Source organism: Micropterus dolomieu, linkage group LG21, assembly GCF_021292245.1.
Source record: "Micropterus dolomieu isolate WLL.071019.BEF.003 ecotype Adirondacks linkage group LG21, ASM2129224v1, whole genome shotgun sequence".
NCBI lineage: Eukaryota > Metazoa > Chordata > Actinopteri > Centrarchiformes > Centrarchidae > Micropterus > Micropterus dolomieu.
In genome coordinates this window covers 9,816,382-9,838,217 of record NC_060170.1, presented here as the reverse complement: position 1 = coordinate 9,838,217, position 21,836 = coordinate 9,816,382, and the positions used below count along the sequence as shown (strand labels likewise).

At 39.7% G+C, this 21,836-nt stretch overlaps 1 protein-coding gene and 1 long non-coding RNA gene across 2 annotated transcripts in view; one reads left to right on the top strand and one right to left on the bottom strand.

Moving 5' to 3' along the window:
* dapk1 (death-associated protein kinase 1) overlaps positions 1-21,836 on the bottom strand; it is a 50,033-nt gene that overhangs the window by 22,100 nt on the left and 6,097 nt on the right. The window contains exons 4-14 of the mRNA XM_046033988.1: positions 21,312-21,464; positions 16,934-16,979; positions 16,662-16,751; positions 14,607-14,699; positions 12,475-12,594; positions 9,278-9,376; positions 8,056-8,154; positions 6,850-6,948; positions 6,542-6,739; positions 5,567-5,764; positions 2,183-2,281 (exon numbers count right to left, since the gene is read on the bottom strand). Coding sequence (XP_045889944.1) covers positions 2,183-2,281; positions 5,567-5,764; positions 6,542-6,739; positions 6,850-6,948; positions 8,056-8,154; positions 9,278-9,376; positions 12,475-12,594; positions 14,607-14,699; positions 16,662-16,751; positions 16,934-16,979; positions 21,312-21,464 — 1,294 coding nt within the window. The remainder of the gene's footprint in view (positions 1-2,182; positions 2,282-5,566; positions 5,765-6,541; positions 6,740-6,849; positions 6,949-8,055; positions 8,155-9,277; positions 9,377-12,474; positions 12,595-14,606; positions 14,700-16,661; positions 16,752-16,933; positions 16,980-21,311; positions 21,465-21,836) is intronic.
* LOC123959742 lies at positions 4,739-5,518 on the top strand. The gene is made up of 3 exons (XR_006822383.1): positions 4,739-4,860; positions 5,286-5,349; positions 5,437-5,518. It is a non-coding gene; the product is annotated as an uncharacterized LOC123959742 (long non-coding RNA).

The following is a 21,836-nucleotide window of genomic DNA, read 5'->3' as shown; positions in this document are numbered from 1 at the left end:
TTATGCCACAGTTTCCTGACAAACTGAATCCGCAGCCCACCGTAACTTAATGAATGTAACACATAGAAACTGAAATTAAGGTGGAGTGGTCAGATACTAGAGCAGCTTACTAAGGTCAGTATCGGCCCTGACACAGATCCAGAATAGTCTACGTGCTCATGATTTGGAAGGTTGTAAAAAAAGCCTGGAGAAATATCATCTGACAGAGCGGAAGTTATGAACACGATTAAATTCTCCATTACAGCAGAGGGAAAACATGGCTCAGCGGAAAAGGTGTTTTATGTATAGCTTCTAAAAATCACTGGACATGAACTCCTACCCATCTCAGAGGTCAAACACTCGCACTGTGATGAAATGAGTGAATCAGGTCTCTTACGTCTCGTACCGAGTCTGCTCTCTATTTGATCCTGAACGGTTAAAAGCTCTTAGCCTGCGGCTGTCGGAGCCCTCAACGCCCTACCTGCTGTTCAGACTCTGCAGAAACAAATCAATCAAGTCATGAAATGTAAGAGTTTTCTTTAGGACGCTTGACAACTAATTTACTACTTCATTGTACATTATAATAAAAGACAGACCACGTGAACGTGAGTGTTTTTATTTTGACCCCACAAAAGAAATCCACTGTCAATTTTGATTAGGAGAGTTCATTTAAAATTTAATGAAATATCAAGACAAATGCTACTAAGTAAAGTGGACATACTGAATTTAAAATATATGTTCTTAATGTTTTTGACCTGAAATTAAATCCAAAGGTGGCTACGCTTAATTTTACAGGTCCATAATTTCGTAATGATTGCCCAATAATTTCCTGCAAATAACTATGTAATTTGGTGCTAATTATAGGGGGACATGACAGTGATCAACACCTCTTATTAATTAATGCAAATGTACTGCTACTTAATCAGTGCACAGCAGGTTGACTGAACATCTAAAAATATGAAATTTGCAAGCATAAAATAAGTGCATAATAGATTTACATAATCGTAAAACTCAAGAAAATTCCCCTGAAAATCCAAATGCCCTTAAAAACTCAACTAAACTCCAAGACCAGAACTTTTTCTCTTTAAGCTATAATTGGAACCAAGTTCTACACTTTTCAGCTAACGTTTTTATTAAATTATTAGGAAATGATCAGGACATTACAGACCTGTATAATAAAACATTACCATAATTTTAACATATTACCTGTAAGTTTACCATAACAACTCATTCTCAGACTATTACAGTACATATTGTCTCAATAACTATTTCCTTAATACATATTTTACGTGTATTTAACATGTAAGTAAACATTTAGAATTTTTAAAAAATTGTTGGATTTTATATTTAAATTTGTCAGGATGTTATGACGACCACTTTTCGTTTCTGCTTCACTAACATCTTCCACCCCGTCACTCTCACTGGTGGGTATCAATCATCAATGGAGCAGCACGTTATACATCTCAGCTTTGTTCAGACATTCAGACGTTTACTTTCACTCCCCATGGAGTGAGAAAAATACAAAATATTCTTGCCTGAATTACACCAAAATATGTATAAAAAGTATATAGGAGTTGAAGAGGTTAAATCAATTTCAATAATAAAAAAAGCAGGAAGATTTTTAAGCTTTTAACCCACCGGGGCAGAGATTGTGGAGAAAAGGTGGTGCAGCTCAGGAAGGCGGTTCTAATAATGAATTTCTGGAGATTAAATCCAGTTTGAGTTTAAAGGCTGCAATCAGCTTTTCTACTGTTAAGTTTGTGTGTAAAATAAGTGAGCATTGAGACTTGCTCTGCAGCTCAAGCAGAAAATTAACAACTCCCCAGCAAATAAGCCATTATTTGAACAAACAGAGACCGAGATAGATTCAGTTTGCATACTGTATAAGCTATATGACTTATGTTGTTACAAACCATTTCATTGAACCACGCCAACATCCCTCAGAGGACACGTATGATACAATCTGCCATGGTGGCAAATCCCCTCTACATACTAATGCATTCAGCTCTACTGAGAGCAGCAGTGTTCATATATAAACCAGTCAATACAGTTTAATTAATCAAAATGCCACTAAAGAAAATTGCTTCCACAATTACCTGCAGTGCCTGAGATAAATTCTCGCCATAATGCATAATGACGTGTTAAGCTAATGCTACTGTGAATTGAATGGAAACCGAGAGAAGAAAGCTGTGCAGTGACTTACGTTGGTGACCGCGTCAATGTTTGCTCCAGCCAGGCAGAGATGACGGACAACCTCAAGGCTCCCGTTGTTAGCAGCCAGGTGTAGTGGAGTTCTGCCATACTAGATAAAAAACAGAAAGCACATGAAAGAAGAGTTTCAGTCAACACCAGGTGACACCAGACAACAAAAGCACCCATAAAGTATTGGACAAAGTGAACGTTGGCGTCAACATTCAGCGTATTTGGTTTGAAATCTACAGGGGAACGTAAAAAAATGTTGAAGCTTGAAATTGACCAGGAGGTTACTCAGTTGATTAATTTAAGTTTTATATCAGTTGGAAAATAACATGATAAAGATCCCGCAGGATGAGACATGGCTGGGAGAAAAATGCCTGGTCTAACTTAAGGGCTGGACACATTTCTGTTTAGTTACCGTCAGCTTCTACATGTCTGCGAGGGTCAGTGTGGTATAAATGACAAAAGTTAGCTCCTCAAAAGGTCCATGCGAGGGATACTTCAGTTACTGCAGTTTAAATTTTGGCTTATCCGTCCCTGAACTAGGACAATGAACGCACACACGGTTCTGTTTATACTACACAGGTTTGGTCTGTTCTGCATCTGATGTGTTCACATGTTTGTCGGCTTGTACAAATGTGTAACTTTGTGGACATGGGTAGTAGAGGCTGACAAATGCGAGAGAGAGTGTGAGCGGATGACATGCAGCAAAGGGCTGCGGGCTAGACTCAAAGCCAGGCCGCAGCGATAAGGACTCGGGCAACTACATGCTTAAAGTTACAACTAAACTCAGCACCCACGTGGTCATGCTTCAGCTGGCTGACTGGCTGCAGTTAGCAAGGCTAGTGGTATACAGACAAGGACTACTTGCTGGACCTGCTGCGGTCGCCCTGAGACCGTTATAATGACATTAATAAAAACTGTTGGCAGTGTGTTATTACATCACTATTTTTTACCACAATATATAGTAAACCCGAAATACAGACAGACTCATCTTAGCAGTTTTTTTTAATAACCATTTGAATTGTACCAAAAAATGTTTTCTCTGCCAAAAGATAAAAGAAAAGCTTTGGAAAATATCAACACCCACAACTAAATAAGCATGTTTGAAAGCAGCATTTCAATCAATTCCCATTTGTCACAACTTTTTCTATTCTGCTGTAAACAGAACAGGATACAATTTCAGTTCCACCCGTCTCATTTTTCTCCTGTGTCACAGCTGACAGTGAAGTCAAACACAGGCACAGCCTCAGCAATGTGTGATGTGCTGCTTTAGATAAGAAAAAAAAAAAACAACCTGAAAATAATGAATAAATCACAACTTCTCCGGCAGTGCTGCCTGCTCCGGATACACATCACTTCCCTGAACTACTCTGCGAAAAAGTCTGTGGAAAGCAATCCCATCGCAGAATACATTAACATGGTGTCAAAATAGAATGTGAAATCACCAAAGACAGAAACATGTGTGGGCAGTCGTGCCTGGCAGAGAGGCAAAGCAAGATGGGATCTTCAGTCAAATATAAACCAGGTATGTGAGCACTCCCTTAAAAGGACCAGTTAACAGATATTAAAACAAAGAACATTTTCAGACCAGATAAAATCCTCACAGTAAATCAAAATTATGTTAAATGAGAACTGAGTTTCAACTACTACCACAATAGGTAGACAGACGTTAAATATTTTTACAAGGAATGTACTGAATGGCAGATTTATGAGCTCAGTCTTGATTAGATTAGATCACACAGCAATGTAGGCAGCATATTTTTACAAACAGAAATCCTTTTAATCCCTGTAATATGTTTGCTGTCTGTGTTTATTTATCCCTCTGTTTGGCCTGTGATTAGCCCTAGTTTAGCTTGGACGGAACAGCTACATGGTCAAAAGTATGTGGACATATGAGCGTTGAAGCCATACGCAATATATAAAAGATCACATTTCTAAATTATGGGCAATAATCTGCAGCTATACCAGTCTCCACTCTTTTCACAAGATTTGGGAACTTGGTTGCATATATTTGCTCCCATCGGGACACAAGAGCATAAAAAGGACTAAAGTTGAAGTTGGGCAATAAGCTGGCGTTCAAGTTCATCCTAAAGGTGTAGGATTGAGTTGAAGTCGTCAATTTCCTCCACATCAATCTGGGAAAATAACTTCTTTATGTGGGGTCAAGTAGAAACAGGAAAGGATCCCCAAACTGTTACCACAAAGTTGAAAGAACCCTATTTTGTTGCCATCTAAAATACCATTGTACGCTGCAGCCTTCAAATTTCCCTGTAAAAAGTGGAACCTCAACCAAAACATGAAAAAATGGGATGCACCAATTGTGAAATTCTATTTGGCCAACGTTTTTTGCTGTTGTTCTTTATTCTCCCTTTTGTGTCAGGGCAACAAAAGAAAAAAACAACTGTTTTAAAGTCATTACACCAGATTTGAATAAGCACAAATTCATGAAAACAACATGTAATACAACTTTCTTTCACAAAGAAGATAGAATTGAAAAATTCTATATATTTATATATGAGTATAATTAATAGTGTACGTACCTTTGGCCATAATACTGTACCCTGGTCTGGCTGCTTATAATGCTTTTACAATCTCAACAATTTCGACACATCAAAGTGGTGAAATGCATCACATAATGCTGTTTGTGTGCGGCTGGAAGCTAAAAACAACAGCTGAGATTATGTAAGAAACCTTTTTTGCTCACAGTGCAAACAGTAACATTTAAATGCTAATGTTATTAGTGTCATTACAGTTCTCAAAAATTAACATCTGGATGTAAGACATGCCAACACCACAAATATACACGCACTCTGGCTGAATAGTTTGTCTGTTTGAGGTCGAGGGACACATTTTTTATTGAGAAATATTGCCTGTAAAAATTGTGTGTTGGTGAGTCATAAAAATAAATAACTTTTAATTTGGTTCTTAATGCTATACGCAGTGTTTGTTATTATATTAGACCCAGAAGCACCTAAGGAGCATCTGGAAAAACCTACAGTTATATTTAATTTCCCACAAGTCAGTCGCTTTTGATAAAAATGCCTGTCAAAATATCTCATCTTCAGTGGAATGTAGTCATTCAGACAGTTGTGTTTCATTTGTTCCAGTTCTGAGATATCTACCTCTTACATTTGGGCCTGAAAGCCCAATACAATACAATATACAATGGAGGTGAGTGGGATTTAATGTATCGAGTGTTCCTGTTAGTCTGGATAATCCAAAAACTTCACTGTCAACAGTTTTCTTCTTTCTACCAAGGAAATAGTTATCTGTGGAGTTTGGGGTGAAGGCAGACATTTTAGAGTTGGATATCTCAAAACCTGACTAGATACCACAAGAGGTAAGTGGTTTTATTTCTAATTTTAGTGACCTAACCAAAACAACTCACCTTGTTGGGGAGGTCAAGGCTGGCCTTGGCGCTGCAGATCGCCGTGACGATGGGCAGGTTTCCGTCCTTACAGGCGATGTGTAGTGGCGTGTTGCCATGGCGATCCTGCTGGTCCAGGTGGCAGTGGTGTCTGAGGAGGCAGCGGACTACTTCAACCTGACACCTCCGTACGGCCAGGTGGAGGGCTGTGTGGCCGTCCTGGAGAGAGACACACACAGAACATGATGTAAATCCTCACCTCAGTGAATGTCGCTGCTTTTTAGCACATTTGTGTGTTTGTTCAGGTGAAACTAACAGCAGGGTCAGGGCACTGCAGACATGTAGGCAGTCAATCAGTCTGATGTCCTGATAGGTGAAAGAGGCCCTTAGGTTTTCATTATATATATACACACAACTTTTACAACCTTATAGATAGCACACAGGAAAGAGTGTCAGGAAACAAGCAGGGGAATGACATGTTGGTCACATAGTCAGCATATTAAACGCCTTGGCTACCAGGAAGCCCTGTTACTGCCTTTTAACTTTGCTAGAAGTGCTCTTGAGGCCATAATGTCCTCTGGGGATGTGATAGTGTTTTGTAGTCTTAGTACTGTGTGTCTTTCATTATTTCCTTCTAACCCGTCTGACTTGTTTTTTTCCATTTGTTTTTCCCTGTGCAGAGGTGACCACACTGGTTTACCCTCCGGGAATTAATATAGGTATCTATCCATCTATGTCAGAGATGGGAACAAACAAAAGGGAGGACACTGTTGTTGGACTAGAGACATTCAAGCAGGAGGGTTGAAAAAAAAACCCTGCTGTAAAAAGGATTCCTGACCTGAATAAATAAAATGAACTCAATGAAAACAACAAGAAAACTGTGTTATTGTCTTTGCATAGATTTTAAAACAATGTTTGGAGTCAGTTATGTTATGCCAAAACATTTATTGCATCCGTTTAAAGTGCTGCTGAGCTGAAGTGTTCAGGGCCGATCACCTTGTCAGTCGCTTCTAGATTGGCCTTGTGCTCCACCAGGCACTCCACAATGTCCACAAAACCCCGAGCAGATGCTGTCAGCAGAGGACTCTCCCCCTCACGGTTCTTTGCGTCCACATGGCAGCCTGCCTGGCAGAGTGCTCGGGCCACAGGCGAGTATCCGTGCCATGCAGCGCAATGCAGCGGGGTCTCCTGCTCCTGAAATTAGAAACGTAGAATTCAAAAGAATTTAACCTGGGTCAAAGTTTGGTTGAAAAGAGGTCTCTCTAAAAAACACAAGGGGCATTTGAATGTGTGCATGCGCTTACCCTGTCAGATAGGTCTGGGTTGGCCCGGATGCTACACAGGTAGCTTACCACGTCCACGTTGCCATAGCGAGCCGCCACGTGAAGAGCAGTCTCTCCAGACTGGAGGAGACAACAAAGCAGTTCAAATATACAGTACGATGATTTTGTCAACCACAACTTGAAAGAAATTATTCTTACGGCATCTAATTTTTTTTATTTCATGTGGACATTTTCTTACAGCAAATGACATGCTAGTAAAGTCCTGTTAGTCATGGTATTTCAGTTGAGTCAGCAACTTTCCAACATGTCTACTTAAACAAGGTGTTCTGAATTTACTGCCCCGTGTGTTCAGACATCAGACTCGTTAGAAATCGATCCGTCAGCTTAAACTTTATGGCTGCCAGTCAGAGCAGAAGCCCATTAGCAGAGAAACTGCTTAGTGTAGGTGGGAAAGTGAACTGCTTAAAATATAATCTAATAGATTTATGTTGAGGAACAAAAACCTTTACTGATCTATTTATTAGAGGAATTACATAAAAACACAGGTAGGAGAAAATATTCACCTTGTTAAAAAGGTGTTGAAAAGGTCTTTCACTTTCTCACAAGATAATTACGTGGTGCCACACAGACACCTCAGCTTGTGATTTCAGGGTTCCAGTGTAATAAAGTAAGATGAAACTTTAATGATCTTTGGACAGGAACTAGATAATAATCAGGAAAGTGCCTGGAGTGCAGATTAGCTCTGGTCTGGTGGAAGAGGACTCTGTGTCACTGTTCACTGACAGAAGAGGACACCACCAGCGGGTAAAATGATTGAAGAGTTCGGAAAATGCTTTTGGGATTTCATCTGCCCAAGCGAGCTCTGTGATTGAGGCTGCACACACGCGCGCGCGCACACACACACTCACACAAAATCTTTCTCAGCAAGACCTGTTTCTATAGCAACAGCAAATAAGCTGATAAAGTGCCAGAGTAACTGGTTTTCTCCCCAGGTGCGTGCTGTGGTGAGCGTGAATGTGTGAGTGCTTATCTGGACATTTAGGGGAATCAAAGTAACGCTTCTCATGAGGTTTCATAGGTAGGAGTGTGTGTTAGTAACTACTGATAGATAACTGTGTGTGGTGAGCAGTAGTATGTATGTGCGTGTGTTTCTGCACCTGTGTGTGTTGGTTTGTGTGATTGTGAGGGTAAGACACTATGAGAGTGGAAAAGAGGCACTTCATTCACCTTATCTTGGACATCCAGAGGGCATTTCTTTTCATGGAGGAATTTCAGGGTCTCGACATGGCCGTGTCTCGCCGCGTAGTAGATAGCGTTGGCTCCACTCTGGAGGTTTAAGAGAGAAGAAAATTCCAGGATTCATCCCTGACCTTTACTATAAAATCACGCTCTCTGGGAGTGTGTCTGCTGCCACATGATATGAACATGTCCTTCTAAATACTGCACAGCATAGTACATCTGACAAAGACCTTGGAATCACGTTGAGGATGTGCAAGCATCAACCAGCCTTTACAGTTAAACTATTCTGAACAAATTAGAGCTGCACTAGCTAACTTGTTGTTGTTGAACGTGAGATTGGTGAGTCTAACAAGTGCTGGCTTGTTGCCAGTTTGTACTTAATTCCACCTTTTGTTTTGTCACTTTTTGTAGATAGAAAAGTGACTGTACAAACCAGATGACAATTTGACCAACCAGGGAAGATTTATTTAAAGCCCGTCAAGTAGTCTGAAAATCGTTTGTTTTTGGACTAGTAACTTGTGATATTTTTATTTGTGTCTTGGCATTTTAGCAACAAATCAATTATTTGAGAGAATCAGCAGATTATTCAATAATGAAAATAATCGCTAGTTGCAGACCTACCTCCAGTGTGTACAAAACAGCATGAATTAATTATTTTGTTATTTCGCTATTACAAATCACTTGGAATAATGAATTAAAGCAACATCATTTTGTAAAATGATAACTCTATATTCTAATATAATTACAATATGATTATATCGAGTTGAATGACCATAATACTGAAGGATTTCCCAGCCACTTATGATTTTAAGTAAAAACCGAAAAACGGTGACAGCCATGTTCAAGTATATTTCATTTATGTAAAAATTCAGTTTTTTATATTTATTTAGCAAAAACATTTGTTATGTAGGTATTTTGAAGCTGTTCTGCATATAGATAGACGGATTAATGGAAGGATCCAGTATCTATCTATCTAAAAGGACCATTTAAAACATTATCATAGTAGCATTTGATATTCTCTACAGTACTTTGTGCTTTGAGTTCACAGGTACATTTATACTGTAGATAGCCCCCATCATAATCTAAATGCCAGTTTGTCACATTCTTCTGCGTTCATTACTGCAGCTCTTACGCCTTTAATGCATATCTATTAAACTCCACAGCTGGCTGCCACACCCACAATGATCACACCAAACAGTTGAGTCTTCACCTTGTCATGGGCCTGGATCTCTGCACCTTTTCTCATCAGCACCTCAATGATCTGAATGTTGCCGCAGCCGGCTGCAATCAGAAGGGGAGGAGTCCCGTGCTGCAATGTACACGTACACAGACACAGAGTTAATTTCAGTTTTCAGTGACCATGATGTGTTTATCTATCTTTAATGTGAGCTAAAGGTGGAGCTGTAAACTTCAATCTGATAGCACGTAATTACACATAAAAATATGGGGAAAAAGGCTGATTTTCTCCCAGAGGTTCTTCAGAAGTTCAGGCATACAGGAAATTAATTTAAACGGATGTAGCTCAGGTTTTTGACAGCATCGACTTCTTATGTGTCTGCATGGGGAAAGAAATACAAGCTGAGGGAAAAGAAGGAAATGGGATGGAACAAATTGGCAAGATGACCTTTACTAAACCAGTTCCTGAGCTTACACGTAGTAAAAAAAAGTTTTTTTCTTTTGTCCTTTTACAGTTTTACAGTCTTTATAAACCTCTCAAGCTCTCTGTCACTAACAGTAGTGTCTTTCTCCTCTCCATATTGCTATATTCTCATATCTCATTCTCCTCCTTCCAATTTCTCTCTTTTTCCTCTACACTTCACTGACTTTAATAACATCACGTCTCCCATCGCCCATCAGCTGTCAACAAACTGTGTCTCTTCTCCACTGAAATTGCAAGCAGAATGAAAAGGAGGGAGTTGTTAAGTCTGGATATGTACCTGACTATCAGGATGTTGGGTATAAAAAACAAACTAACTGTTTGGCTCCCCTCTGCACTTCATAACTCTCTCTCTTGTAAAATGTATGTAGCTGTGAGTCCTTTTTACCTATAATATAAATAAAAACTAAGTAAGCTTAATTAACATTTCAACTTTAAGAAGTCCCAATTCTTTGATTTGAGCGGCCTATTTCAGCGCTGTCCTCCACCTCAAAACATCTATGTCTGTTATCCATTCACATGTCACCCAGTATATATATTTTTTAATGTATGACAGGCACATTGGGTTAGATGTAGATGCCCAATTGTTTTTCTTCTGGCTGTTGAGAAGCGGATTTGTTGCTTTTTAATGCACACAAAGATCTTCTGTTTAGGATAGTTGCCTGTTACAGTGTTTGAACTAAATGACCTCTTCCCTACATCGGAGGAAAATCTGCTATGACAGAACTGGCTCAAGTGGAAAATCTAGATTTGGAGACCATTTTTGAGTTATATGGGCAAAAACTACTGTGAAAGTACTTGACTTTCCTGCATGACACCTTCTCTTTGCAAGTAATATTATGTCATAAGAGTTTGTAGAAATATTTAAATCTCTGTCTAGAGGTTAGTTTTTTCTGTTTTGACTTGGGTTTCGGAAAACCTAGTGTCTGATCCACTGGTTATAGCTTTAAATATAATTATAAAAAAATCTAAAAAAAAACACACACACACACACACACCGCAGAAATACTCGTAATTTATCTTCATCTCAGTCTCAAAATTCATACACGCACATACTCAAGACTGCAACAGATCTCTGGAATGACCAAACTGATGTTTTCCTGTTTTCCATGTTGAACGACTCACGCCTTGCCAACGAGTTGAACCAGTTTTACTGTCGCTTTGAAAGACAATGGAACAGACATGATACCATCCCCCGTCAGACGACTGACCGGCCCACAGTTCAACATCATCCCCCACCTCCTCCCCCTCTCTTACCATCCTAGAGAGGGACGTCAGACTGTTCAGGAGACAGAAACCTCGCAAAGCAGCAGGGCCGGACTCTGTCTCCCCATCCACCCTGAAGCACTGTGCTGATCAGCTGTCTCCGGTGTTCACAGACATTTTTAACACCTCACTGGAGTCATACCATGTGCCAGCCTGCTTCAAAGCCTCCATCATCATCCCTGTTCCCAAAACACCAAGAACCACGGGACTAAACGACTACAGACCGTGGAGATGGTCATGGACTTCAGGAAGAACCCAGCCCCACCCTCCCCCATCATCCTGAGTGACTCCCCCTTCGCCACTGTGGACTCCCTCCGCTTTCTGGGCACCATCATCTCCCAGGACCTCAAGTGGGAGCTGAACATCACCTCCCTCACCAAGAAGGCCCAGCAGAGGATGTACTTCTTGCAGCAGCTGAGGAAGTTCAGCCTGCCAAAGACAATGATGGTGCACTTCTACACCACCATCATTGAGTCCATCCTCACCTCCTCCATCACCATCTGGTACACTGCTGCCACTGCCAGGGACAAGGGCAGGCTGCAGCGTATCATTCGATTGGCTGCAATTTTCCATCTCTCAGGACCTGTACGCCTCCAGGACTCTGAGGCGAACAGGAAAGATTGTAGCTGACTCCTCCCATCCCGGTCACAAACTGTTTCAGACCCTCCCCTCTGGCAGGAGGTTGCGGTCCATCAGGACCAAAACCTTTCGCCACAAAAACAGCTTCTACCCGTCTGCAGCTAGCCTCAACAACAAAGCCCGGGCCCCCCACTGACACTCCCCTCTTTCAAATAATACAATCGTCTCTGCACATGTAAATATCACTTCATGTCATATCATGCTCGAACCTGACTTATATTTGTTGTTAATTTCCTGTTAATGTAAATTGTTTTTGTTCTATTCTTATTTTTATTTTTTTATATTGTCAGTTGTATTATTTTTCTCTATTCTTCTGTTATTCTTATATAACTTGCATATGTTTATTACAAATTTATATATTTCTACATCTATTTATGTCAGCTGTATGTCTGTCTGCGTGTAGCACCTTAACACCAAAGCAAATTCCTTGGCAATAAAGCTCCTTCTGATTCCTTGTGTGCCATCTTTGAAAATTAAGCATGGACTTAAAAAAATAAATCACGAGATACACAAAATTCACTTCTTGATCTTATGATCAGGGACTCCCATTCAGTCCCTAAAAGAGGCAGCACATGTGGACTCCCTGACAAACGGTTACGAGACCAATGAGCAATCAGCTGCCTTAGTGATGACGCTGAAGTAGTCTGTGTAAGTGGGAAAGTGGACTGCATACTTTTCTAGGCATAAAATTGTGTGCGTTTGATTTTCTGAGAATTGGAGGTTTAGATTCATTAGAAAAAAAAGGAATTGGAAACAATTTACACTTTTAAATTAATACAACATTTCAAAAAACATGGCTAAAGGAATATAATATTATTTTTGTACATTATCATTGGGTTAGTCACCTTGTTGGGCTGGTTGACGTCGTAACTGTTCAAGGAGCCGAGCAGATGCTGCAGACCGGGCACGTTGTCGTCGTTTATGGCGTGGATGATGGCCTTCATCACAAAGGAGTCTTCCTCATCCTAGACGGGTGGGAAAGACAGTTACCCTTCTACTGATCACAGGATGATCAACTCCTGTGATCATTAATCCAATGAATTCCTTCTATCACATGCCCCCCTAAGTCTCTCTTTCATCTTTTCCTCATGCATGATTACACGCAGAAACAAACAAACAGTCTTTGCATCTGAAGTTCAGGTTCAAAATATACCAAAGACTTTTTTTCCCCCTGTCTGTGACATGTGACCCAATGACCTTCAGCCAGAATCAGCCGAACGGCACACAAACAGCTGTGACGCTCTGCTGCACAAAGAGAAGAGGAGGAGGAAGGCAGGGAGGGGAGAAGGAGGGCAGGGGAGGGGGAGGGAGGAAGGCAAGGCTGATGTGCCGTTTGTTCGGCCAAGCGTGACACTCCAGCTACATTCCTCAACATAACCTCCCTGCTGGGGGAGCCATGACTAAACCACCTTAGAGAGCTACAAACACAACACAGATATGTTCAAACAGCAAACCGCCTTCTGGGACTTCGCTATCCACACAGTCATTTGGGATTTTTACCTTCTGGAAATTGAAATTCATGACACAGAATGCAAAGGTTTTAGCAGTCTACCTCATTTTCTCTTTTATGCGTACTAATTCCAGAGTAGGCTTCTGGTAACAGTCTGCTGGTAAGTGACCACTTACTTACAAAACAAGAAAACATCCATTGTGATGACTGTGAAGACTTTCTTTCTATACTGACACCTAACGTGACACATGAAGTTTTGGGGATGACATCACTTTAAAACAAGGAACAAGGAAAAAGTTTCGCACCCGGACAATAAAGGTGTGATCTTATGACTAAAAAAAATCCTAAGTAAGCATTTACAACAACTCTCAGATAGACTGGGAAGAAAGTTATTTTTGAGGTGATTTGTTCAGGTGGCTAAACTTTATATGCTTGCTTACCTTGGCAAGCTAACGCTACAATATTTTTTGCCGAGGCATCTTAACCACAGTCATCAATTTCTGAGTTTCAATTTCTCTTACTATTAATTTCAACTGATTCGTCTGTTGACAAAAAAATAATCGCCAACAAGTGTGATATGATTTATCTTTTAAGCCATTTATCAAGCAAAAATGGTTTCAATTCTCTACTCTTTGTCCTTTTATTTCACCCTGAATTAGTTAAGTCACATATGAAGAACTATAGCAACTAAGAAATATCACTGAGTCACTGATTGTGCTTTAAAATAACAAAGCATTTAAAATGTTCAACAGCTTTGGGGTTCGTTTCATTGAAATGGCAACATGCAAACTGGTTATCAGGAAAAGAGACCTTTGAACTAGGAATTCACAGTGATAAAAAATACTTTCCACTTTGTAACTCTACTTTGGCACATTTTAAAGACTAAACAATCAAATATGAATAGCCGACTACTCAATGATAAAAAATAATCATTGATTGCAGCCCTATACTATAGGTACTTTCTCAGCTAACACACTCGTCATACAACTCTCATACAAAGTGAATTGTACATTAACAAGAGTTTCCTTCTCTGGAGGCACATTCCTTGAGGCTCAACCTGGTTTTAAGGTTACACACACTGAAATTCCAACAATTCTACAAACACCTGACCTGTGGGGAAATGAGGAACAGATCAATTACATGTGGGAGCTCAAGATTCTCACAGAGATTGTCGAGTAAGAAATACCAGAGCTGCAACTGAGAGTTTGGGGTCCTAATGAGAAAATGCACTTCGATAAAATAAATCTGAAACTCATTAAGTCTCCAGTCTCCTGTCATTTATGTTTATTTGGCTTATATTAAATTATATAGTATAATGCGGAGATAAAACTAATTGTTCTCTTGTTGCAGATGTTTTACTCAAATGCAGTTTAAAGCCTTGATGGTGTTAATAGCTTCAAACCTAATCAACTCGAATGAACTGGATCAAGATCTTGGCTGTCCTGTAATTTAATGTCTTTTTGTACTAGTTCAGATGTTATGGCTGCCAGTCTAAATACAAAACAGAAGCAGATCTCCAGGTCTTACCAGTGTGTCATCACTGCGTGCCACACTTATGTTGCTTCTGGACAGGAAGGAGCGGGACAGGCGGTTGCATAAGGAGATAAGTCGGACGGATTGCTGAAAAAAAAAAAAAAAAGAGAAGAATGTTGGTTCATGAATGAGTTGGACATAAAGCGGTTTTCTGCTCTGGAACAAGTTGATGTCAAGTCATATTTAGGGGGACCATGAACTGGCAGGCACGTGTAGACATAAAGCAATTTTCTGCTCTATTTAAATTCAGTTACTTTACTAGATTCGTTGATAACCCACTGTCCTTCATACCATTAGGTGACTTGATTCTAGACCATGTACGTTGCAATGTACTGTACAGAGTGGGTGCATATAAAAACTCTGTTGATCCTTAAATTAAGTTTCAATACAGTAATATTTTATTTGTCCCTCAACTTTGGATACACAAATGTGCACAAAACATTCATCCACACACATAAAAATACAAAATATGATAATGTAAGAAAATGGCGGAAATACACAAGGGTTAGTGGCAGTGGCCTATCTGCAACCGGCGGACAAAATCCAACAGCAGCTCAAAAAGCACTGTAGTGTTTTTCCTCAATCTATACACAAGGTAAACTGACCAAACGTCTTCTATTTGTTTTATCTACAGACAATCTACAATGCATTCCTGATGGTATGATCTAAAAGCAGTCAGGTATAGGGCAATTTATTATCTTATGTCTTTTTGAGGAGTTTTAAGCTCTAGAAGGGATCTTTGTGTTTGTCAATAATTTTAGAGTTGAGGTTAACAGCTACTTGCAATCAGCATTTATCCCTTTCACAGACAGATGTAACCCAGAAAATAAGTTAAGATACAAATATATTTATTTGTATACCTAAAAAGTAAAAAGAGCTAAAGCCCCTTGCATACTTGCTTTTTAACAATGCGTTGGCGTAGACAGGCGTAGGCGTCACAAACAGCATTGTTCACACACTTGCCTGCATCCTTTGCATGTACCTGGATGATTAAACGTGAATCCACTAGGGGGCAGATCAGGGCCGGATCATCCCTCGCAGACACCAGATTACATTCCCTGACAACTTCCGAATTTGCACATCGTAAACAAACCAAACATAGTGACACTAGAGCAGATTATGATTTTAATGAGACGACATAACGATCTCGGTAATTGCGGACTAGCTCCAGGAGTTTTATTGTAAACATCCCGCCACAAATCTCCTTTTTTAAAGTCTGCTGCTGACCTTCTTCTTCTTTTGCATTAGATGGCGTTTGGCAAAGCAACTGCTATCGCCACCACCTGGGTTGGTGTGTGGGGGAGTAGATTGCTGCTGACCTGCCGGTCAGATTGACATTCTGCCCCCATGTTCATGTGCTGAATTGCATCTCGCGGACGCATAGCGTTAATTTCTGGAGATGTGCACAACCTATGCTCCAAAGGAACGCAGGATATGAAAGCAAAAGCAGGTATGTCCAGGGCTTTACAGATTTTATTACACAAGGATTTTATTTACTTACTTAATTTATACTATATTGAGATATTTCATAAGGCCGACAGTCACCTTAAATCTCTCTTTAACAAACAATACTCATGTCTGTGCTTTGTCATGTTTTGGGGTCAGTTATACATGGGGGGGGGTGGGGGGGGTCTAAGTCAAATCAAGGTTACTGCAATGCCAGAAGCTGCCAGTGTGCCAGATTCTTAGTTGCACCTCGAGCTGAAGACAGAGACATGGCGTGACAGCACGGCCAAACCACCACAAATAAACAATCCCATCATTTCTTGCAGACTGGGAGCAGTGCTGGGTAAGCCGTGACAAACCAGAACAGACAAGGGGACGACCATTAAAGCAGCACCGGCAGTAAATCTGATGGTTATGGCGAGACTGCAGCAATTGTGGTTACATAAAAGTTCAACATTTGAGGAGGTTTTTTTTGGCAAGAAGCTGTCAAAGTGCAATGTTTTGGGAATGAGTGATGAGTTACTAGGCAGGTTTTGTTGTAACATGCAGTAATTGTCTTTCCTGAAGCTCAAGTGTGGGTGTGTTAAAGTTAGAGACACTTACTTTCCATTTTCTTCGAGCTGCAAACTTCTTGAACTTCTCCATGTTGACAGCCGACTCCTTTCGGCTCAGTGCTTGTTGAGTGTCTTTTGGCTGTTTTCACAAACACAACAACTGTATTGATAACCAAATCTTCTGAATATTTTTGGTATAATATCTGGTTGAGGCTTGGAAACATTCAACTAAATACATTTTTTAAACGTTAACTGATGCAAATGTGAATTTTATAACTTAAATTTAACAGGGATGCCATCATGCAGCGAAAAGAGTCCAACCTTGATCCAGGGGTGCTGGAGGCTGTCCTGAATAGTCATTCTCTTTCTGTAAATAGAAAATGTACACAAATTAAGGGAGCAGAAAAATATTTGATGAGTGTCTTTAGATATTTGGCAGTTCCAGGAGTTGCTAGTTCATCATCTCATTCTCTGCTTTCTGATGTGACACAACATTTTAATAGTCAAAGCAACAAGAATTACTATTATTAATGTTAATTATTTTGAATCTTAAAGAGTAAAAGTCATCTACAGGTGGCGTGTTGCACAGAAGATTCAAATTCCATGCACTCATTGGTGGTTAACAATAAATCCATTAATAAAGATGGGTTAGCAGGTTATGAAACACAGAGGGTGAGAGTAAATGGCATTTTGTCAAATTTACTGTGTACATCGACTGGCTCACCACAGGGCTGTGTTCTTTCACCCTTATTTTATATTTTGTACACTAACATGTGCCAAAGCATGTATACAAACAGAACGATACTGAAATATGCTGATGACACAGTTATTGTGAGTTTGTTAAATGATGGTGAATCTGGTCACGGTCCTATTATTGAAGAGTTTGTCTCCTGGTGTGACAAATCCTATTTGGAGTTAAATATAGAAAAAACAAAAGACATGATCATAGATTTTAGAAACAGTGCTTCTAATTATTACTCTACGGTCATCAAAGACCAGGCGGTGGATTGTGTAGAAAGCTACAAATATCTTGGGACTGTCATAGACTCTAAATTGACTTTCGAAAAAAATTGTGAGTCTGTATGTAAAAAGGGTCACCAGCGTCTGTTTTGCCTCAGAAAGTTGTCCAGATTTCATTATTGATGAATCTATGATGATCCTTTTCTACCATGCTTTTGTTGAATCGGTCTTGTCGTTCTCCCTTGTATCTTGGTTTGGAAATTTGTCTTTGAAGAACAAAAATTCTTTGAACCAAATTGTTAGGTGGGCTAGTAAGATCATAGGTGAATCTCAACTCAACCTTGTAGGTCTTTATTCCAATCAGTTACAGCATAAGGCGAGTTTCATTATTGGAGACTGTTCCCACCCTTTACATGCTGAGTTTCAGCTCCTCCCCTCTGGATGTCGGTTTGCTGCCACTAGGTGTAGAACCAAACGATACAGGAATACTTTTGTTCCCGCTGCCATAGAATTAATGAATAAAAATAGCAGTAGATGACACTCTTTGTTATGTATAGCACCTTATGTGTTTTAGCCAGGGGGGGCGGGCGGGTAAGGAGGGTGGGGGTTAGGGGGTGGTGGTGTAGAGGCACACTGCCATGTTCCTTTTAGAAGTTTTAGGCTTTGGATATTTTATAATGTTCTATGCTTATTGTTTGTTTTGATGTTTTTATGTATGGTTTGCCGAAAGTCTCCTGTCTGCACAAAATTTTACCCTCGGGTACTAATAAAGACACCTTGACCTTGACATCGACTAGTATCCCCACAGTTGCCTTCTTTAAGGTGTCTTGACACACAATTACTAAGTGCAACTTAAATTGGATGTCTTTAATCCCACACGCAGATGATATTTCTTTCACTTTCAAATTATTTCTTTTCCACTCTAAGAGCACCAGGTTATAAGGGACAGCAGATGTGTTTTTTTTTTGTTTTTTAAAATGTCAATTAAATCTACAAAAAGATTTACATGTGTCTCAAAAGATTTGAATATCATGGAAAAGTTTATTTTCTTCCGTATTTTAATTCAAAAAGGACTTCAAACTTTCATTTATTCTAGATTCATTACACATGAAATATTTTAAGCCTTTTTTTGATTTAATCTTGATGATTACGGCTTACAGCTCACGGAAATCAAAACTCCAGTATCTCAAAATGTAGTACAGTTTTAGAAAAAAGAATTTCTAATATAGAAATGTCGAACTGAGAACAGCTCTAGTCAGCTAATTAACTCAAAACACCTTCAAAGGTTTCCTGAGTCTTTACTCTCTCAGTCTGGTTCTGGTGATCACAACAAACTTTTCCATGATCTTCAGTTTTTTTGAGATGCACCTGTAATTCATAAATGCAACTGTCCTCCTGGTCATAGTCAGAAACAGTGATTACTGTCAGCAGTCCATGAGAGCAGTGGACAAGTTGAACGAGGGATTACACTGACACAGCTGTGTGCACATGGACATAACAAAATGCCACTCCCATCAAGCTGTGAAAAAATGTACAGTCTACAGTCATCGAATCACCATAAACTCTCCAACACCTTAAGAGTAAAGAAGTTGTTTTTTCCTCTAGTTTCTAACAAAGTGAAATCTAGTTCATCTAACATGTGTCCCAGTGTTTTGATGTTTAATAAGCCATCAAACTCATGGATCCATTGCTTAAACTGGCCATCGTGGCCACTGTGTAAATAACAACCTCCCCTCAAACACAATTAGGGTTTAAATTTAATTTAGAAAATTCATACAACAAAAAAAAAATAATGTGATGACCTAATATTTTTTATGTTGACCTTTGTTGACGTAAAACATCTCATTTCCTTTTTGAAACACTTCATACTTCTCTTAAACGCCACCTCAAATAAAAGGTATTGAGACAAATCAATTTGTTTACTATTTCCCCGGATACGTACATCTTAACGGACAGGATGGTTTCAAAACATGAAACAAGTCAGCACTCCATCCACACAGGGATTATATTTGATTAACAGCCTAACACTCTGAATGTCAATAATCTACAGTATATTCGATTACCATCTGAAATTAAATAAAAGTCAAGCCAGTCGTTTAGGGAACTAAGAAGCACAGACACCACTTCCCTTATCACAAAGACTATAAACTAACAATGAAAACAACAAGACATTGTTTTGTTTCAACATAAGCCAATAAAACCATTAGGGAAACTGGTGTGGTCCAGTACGCCCACCACTTCCTCCAGTCCACGTCTGTTCACTACCACATCCCGGTTTCCAACTGTGCTCACACATACATGACGCAAAGTAAAAACAAAGTTAACAAATTCACTGGTATAATCACAGTGAACAGCAGCTTTGCTGGTGCCGTCTGGTGTCATGGTGATTATTAAACAGTAATGCGTGTCTTCTTTTAGGGAATCTTCATTCATCATCCTGTCTACAGAGTGGGTCCATATCCGCTCACAATGTAGATCAATTAAAAGCCGTTCTATTTTGATGCACTCGGTCGGGGATTTCTAAAAGCCCCATTAGTTGAAGTTTGTAAAGTCACTGTCCTCTTTCGCCCACTGTTTAAAGCAGCCCGCCCTTTACGGTCTCTGTTCTTACTTGATCCTCTAAATGAAGTTATCTCCACACCCATAATTATTCACACCAGTTAACCCCCTCGCTCTCGCTCCATTGTTCTGAAGAAACAGAAGCGAGAGCGTAGTAAAAGCTCGGTAATGAAAGAGAGACGTTCACAGTTTAAGGTACCCAATTGTCTCTAGTGACAGGGGAGTTTTATTTGGAATATCTGCTGTGCGCCTATATAACATTTTATTGTCATCTTTTTAGAGTTTTAAAAAAATCCAATACAATTGGCAAACAGCTGTTGTCTTAGTAATTTGAAGTCCCAAGTTGACACTCTTGTTCCAGATGTACTCAGAAAGATGAACTTCAAAGAGTGATTTGCCAAAATGGATTTATGGAATTTTAGAAATAAAGTTGAACATTTATCTGAGTCTCAAAGCATTTTCCTGTGAGTTGAATTGACTGATAGGTTCACTCTTGTGCTGCAAAGATTAGCTGATTAATCCTTTATTTGACTGGCAGAAAATGAATTCCTTTTGATTCATCATTTAAGCAACAATACAACTGCTGGATGCAAAATACAAAACACAATGTCAGAGGCATTAGCAGAGATCTGATGAAGGTCTTTGTTTCTTACTTAATAAATTGGGGTTTTGTAACAGAACCAAATGTGCAGACATCAACCAGAAATGTGAGAGATTCTCTGAACTATTGGTTGGACAAAACAAGTGAATTGAAGACTTCAGCTTGGACTGCGGGAAATTGCGATGAGCACATTTCACTATTTTGTCACATTTTAAAAACGTTCAAAACTTTATAGCCCATGTAATGCAGGCAATAATGGAAATCTGTCTTTCGTCGGTGCGTGGCACATGTAGTAATGTAATACAGCACAAATGAGAGCATCGAAGTCCACATAAAAAAGCTACACAATTTTTATTTAGACTTATCGATTCATAAAAAGAACCTACACAATAACAAATTGTATGAAAATAACAATCCCTACTTCACTCTTTTTGGAAACTGTCTAAATTTTTTCCCATCCAGCTCACGCAGTGCTGTAACTATACATTAGAGAGCATCTACTTGATACCCTCAAAGTCACCGCCTGAAGCAGATGTTTTTCAATTCCTGTCTCAAATATCACAGAGGTGTCATACATACTTGGGATCTTTGACAAGGAGTCTTGCTATGAACTCTTTGGCCAGGGCGCTGGTGTTACTGAAGAACTCCTCGTCAAACGTGTAGTCCACGGCCGACACGTTGGCCAGAGTCTCCTGCTTGTTGTCACCCAGGAAAGGAGATGCACCACTCAGACTGCAAGATGGGAAAAACAACAACGTTAGAGGTGTACACACTGACTGCTGTTTAGCAAAGGTATAATGAAGACAATCCAGTCCCAAGATAATTTTACATTGATTGATTGATTGCATGTAAAGCTCTACATGTATTGCTTTCATCAACTCAACAGCTTTTAGAACCTCCAGTCTACAGCAATGCTCTCTGGTTTAACTTGCCTCGCCCGCTGGGTCTTGTAATCAAAGCAAAAGGGAAGAAATTGGCTTTCAGTTCAAACACTAACTCACACGCTGCTGATTAGCTTTGGCCCTCAAAACCAAAACTTAGACGTTACTCCTCGTTGACGTAGGAATATGATTACAAAGCAGCGTAGCAACTAACGGTGACTCA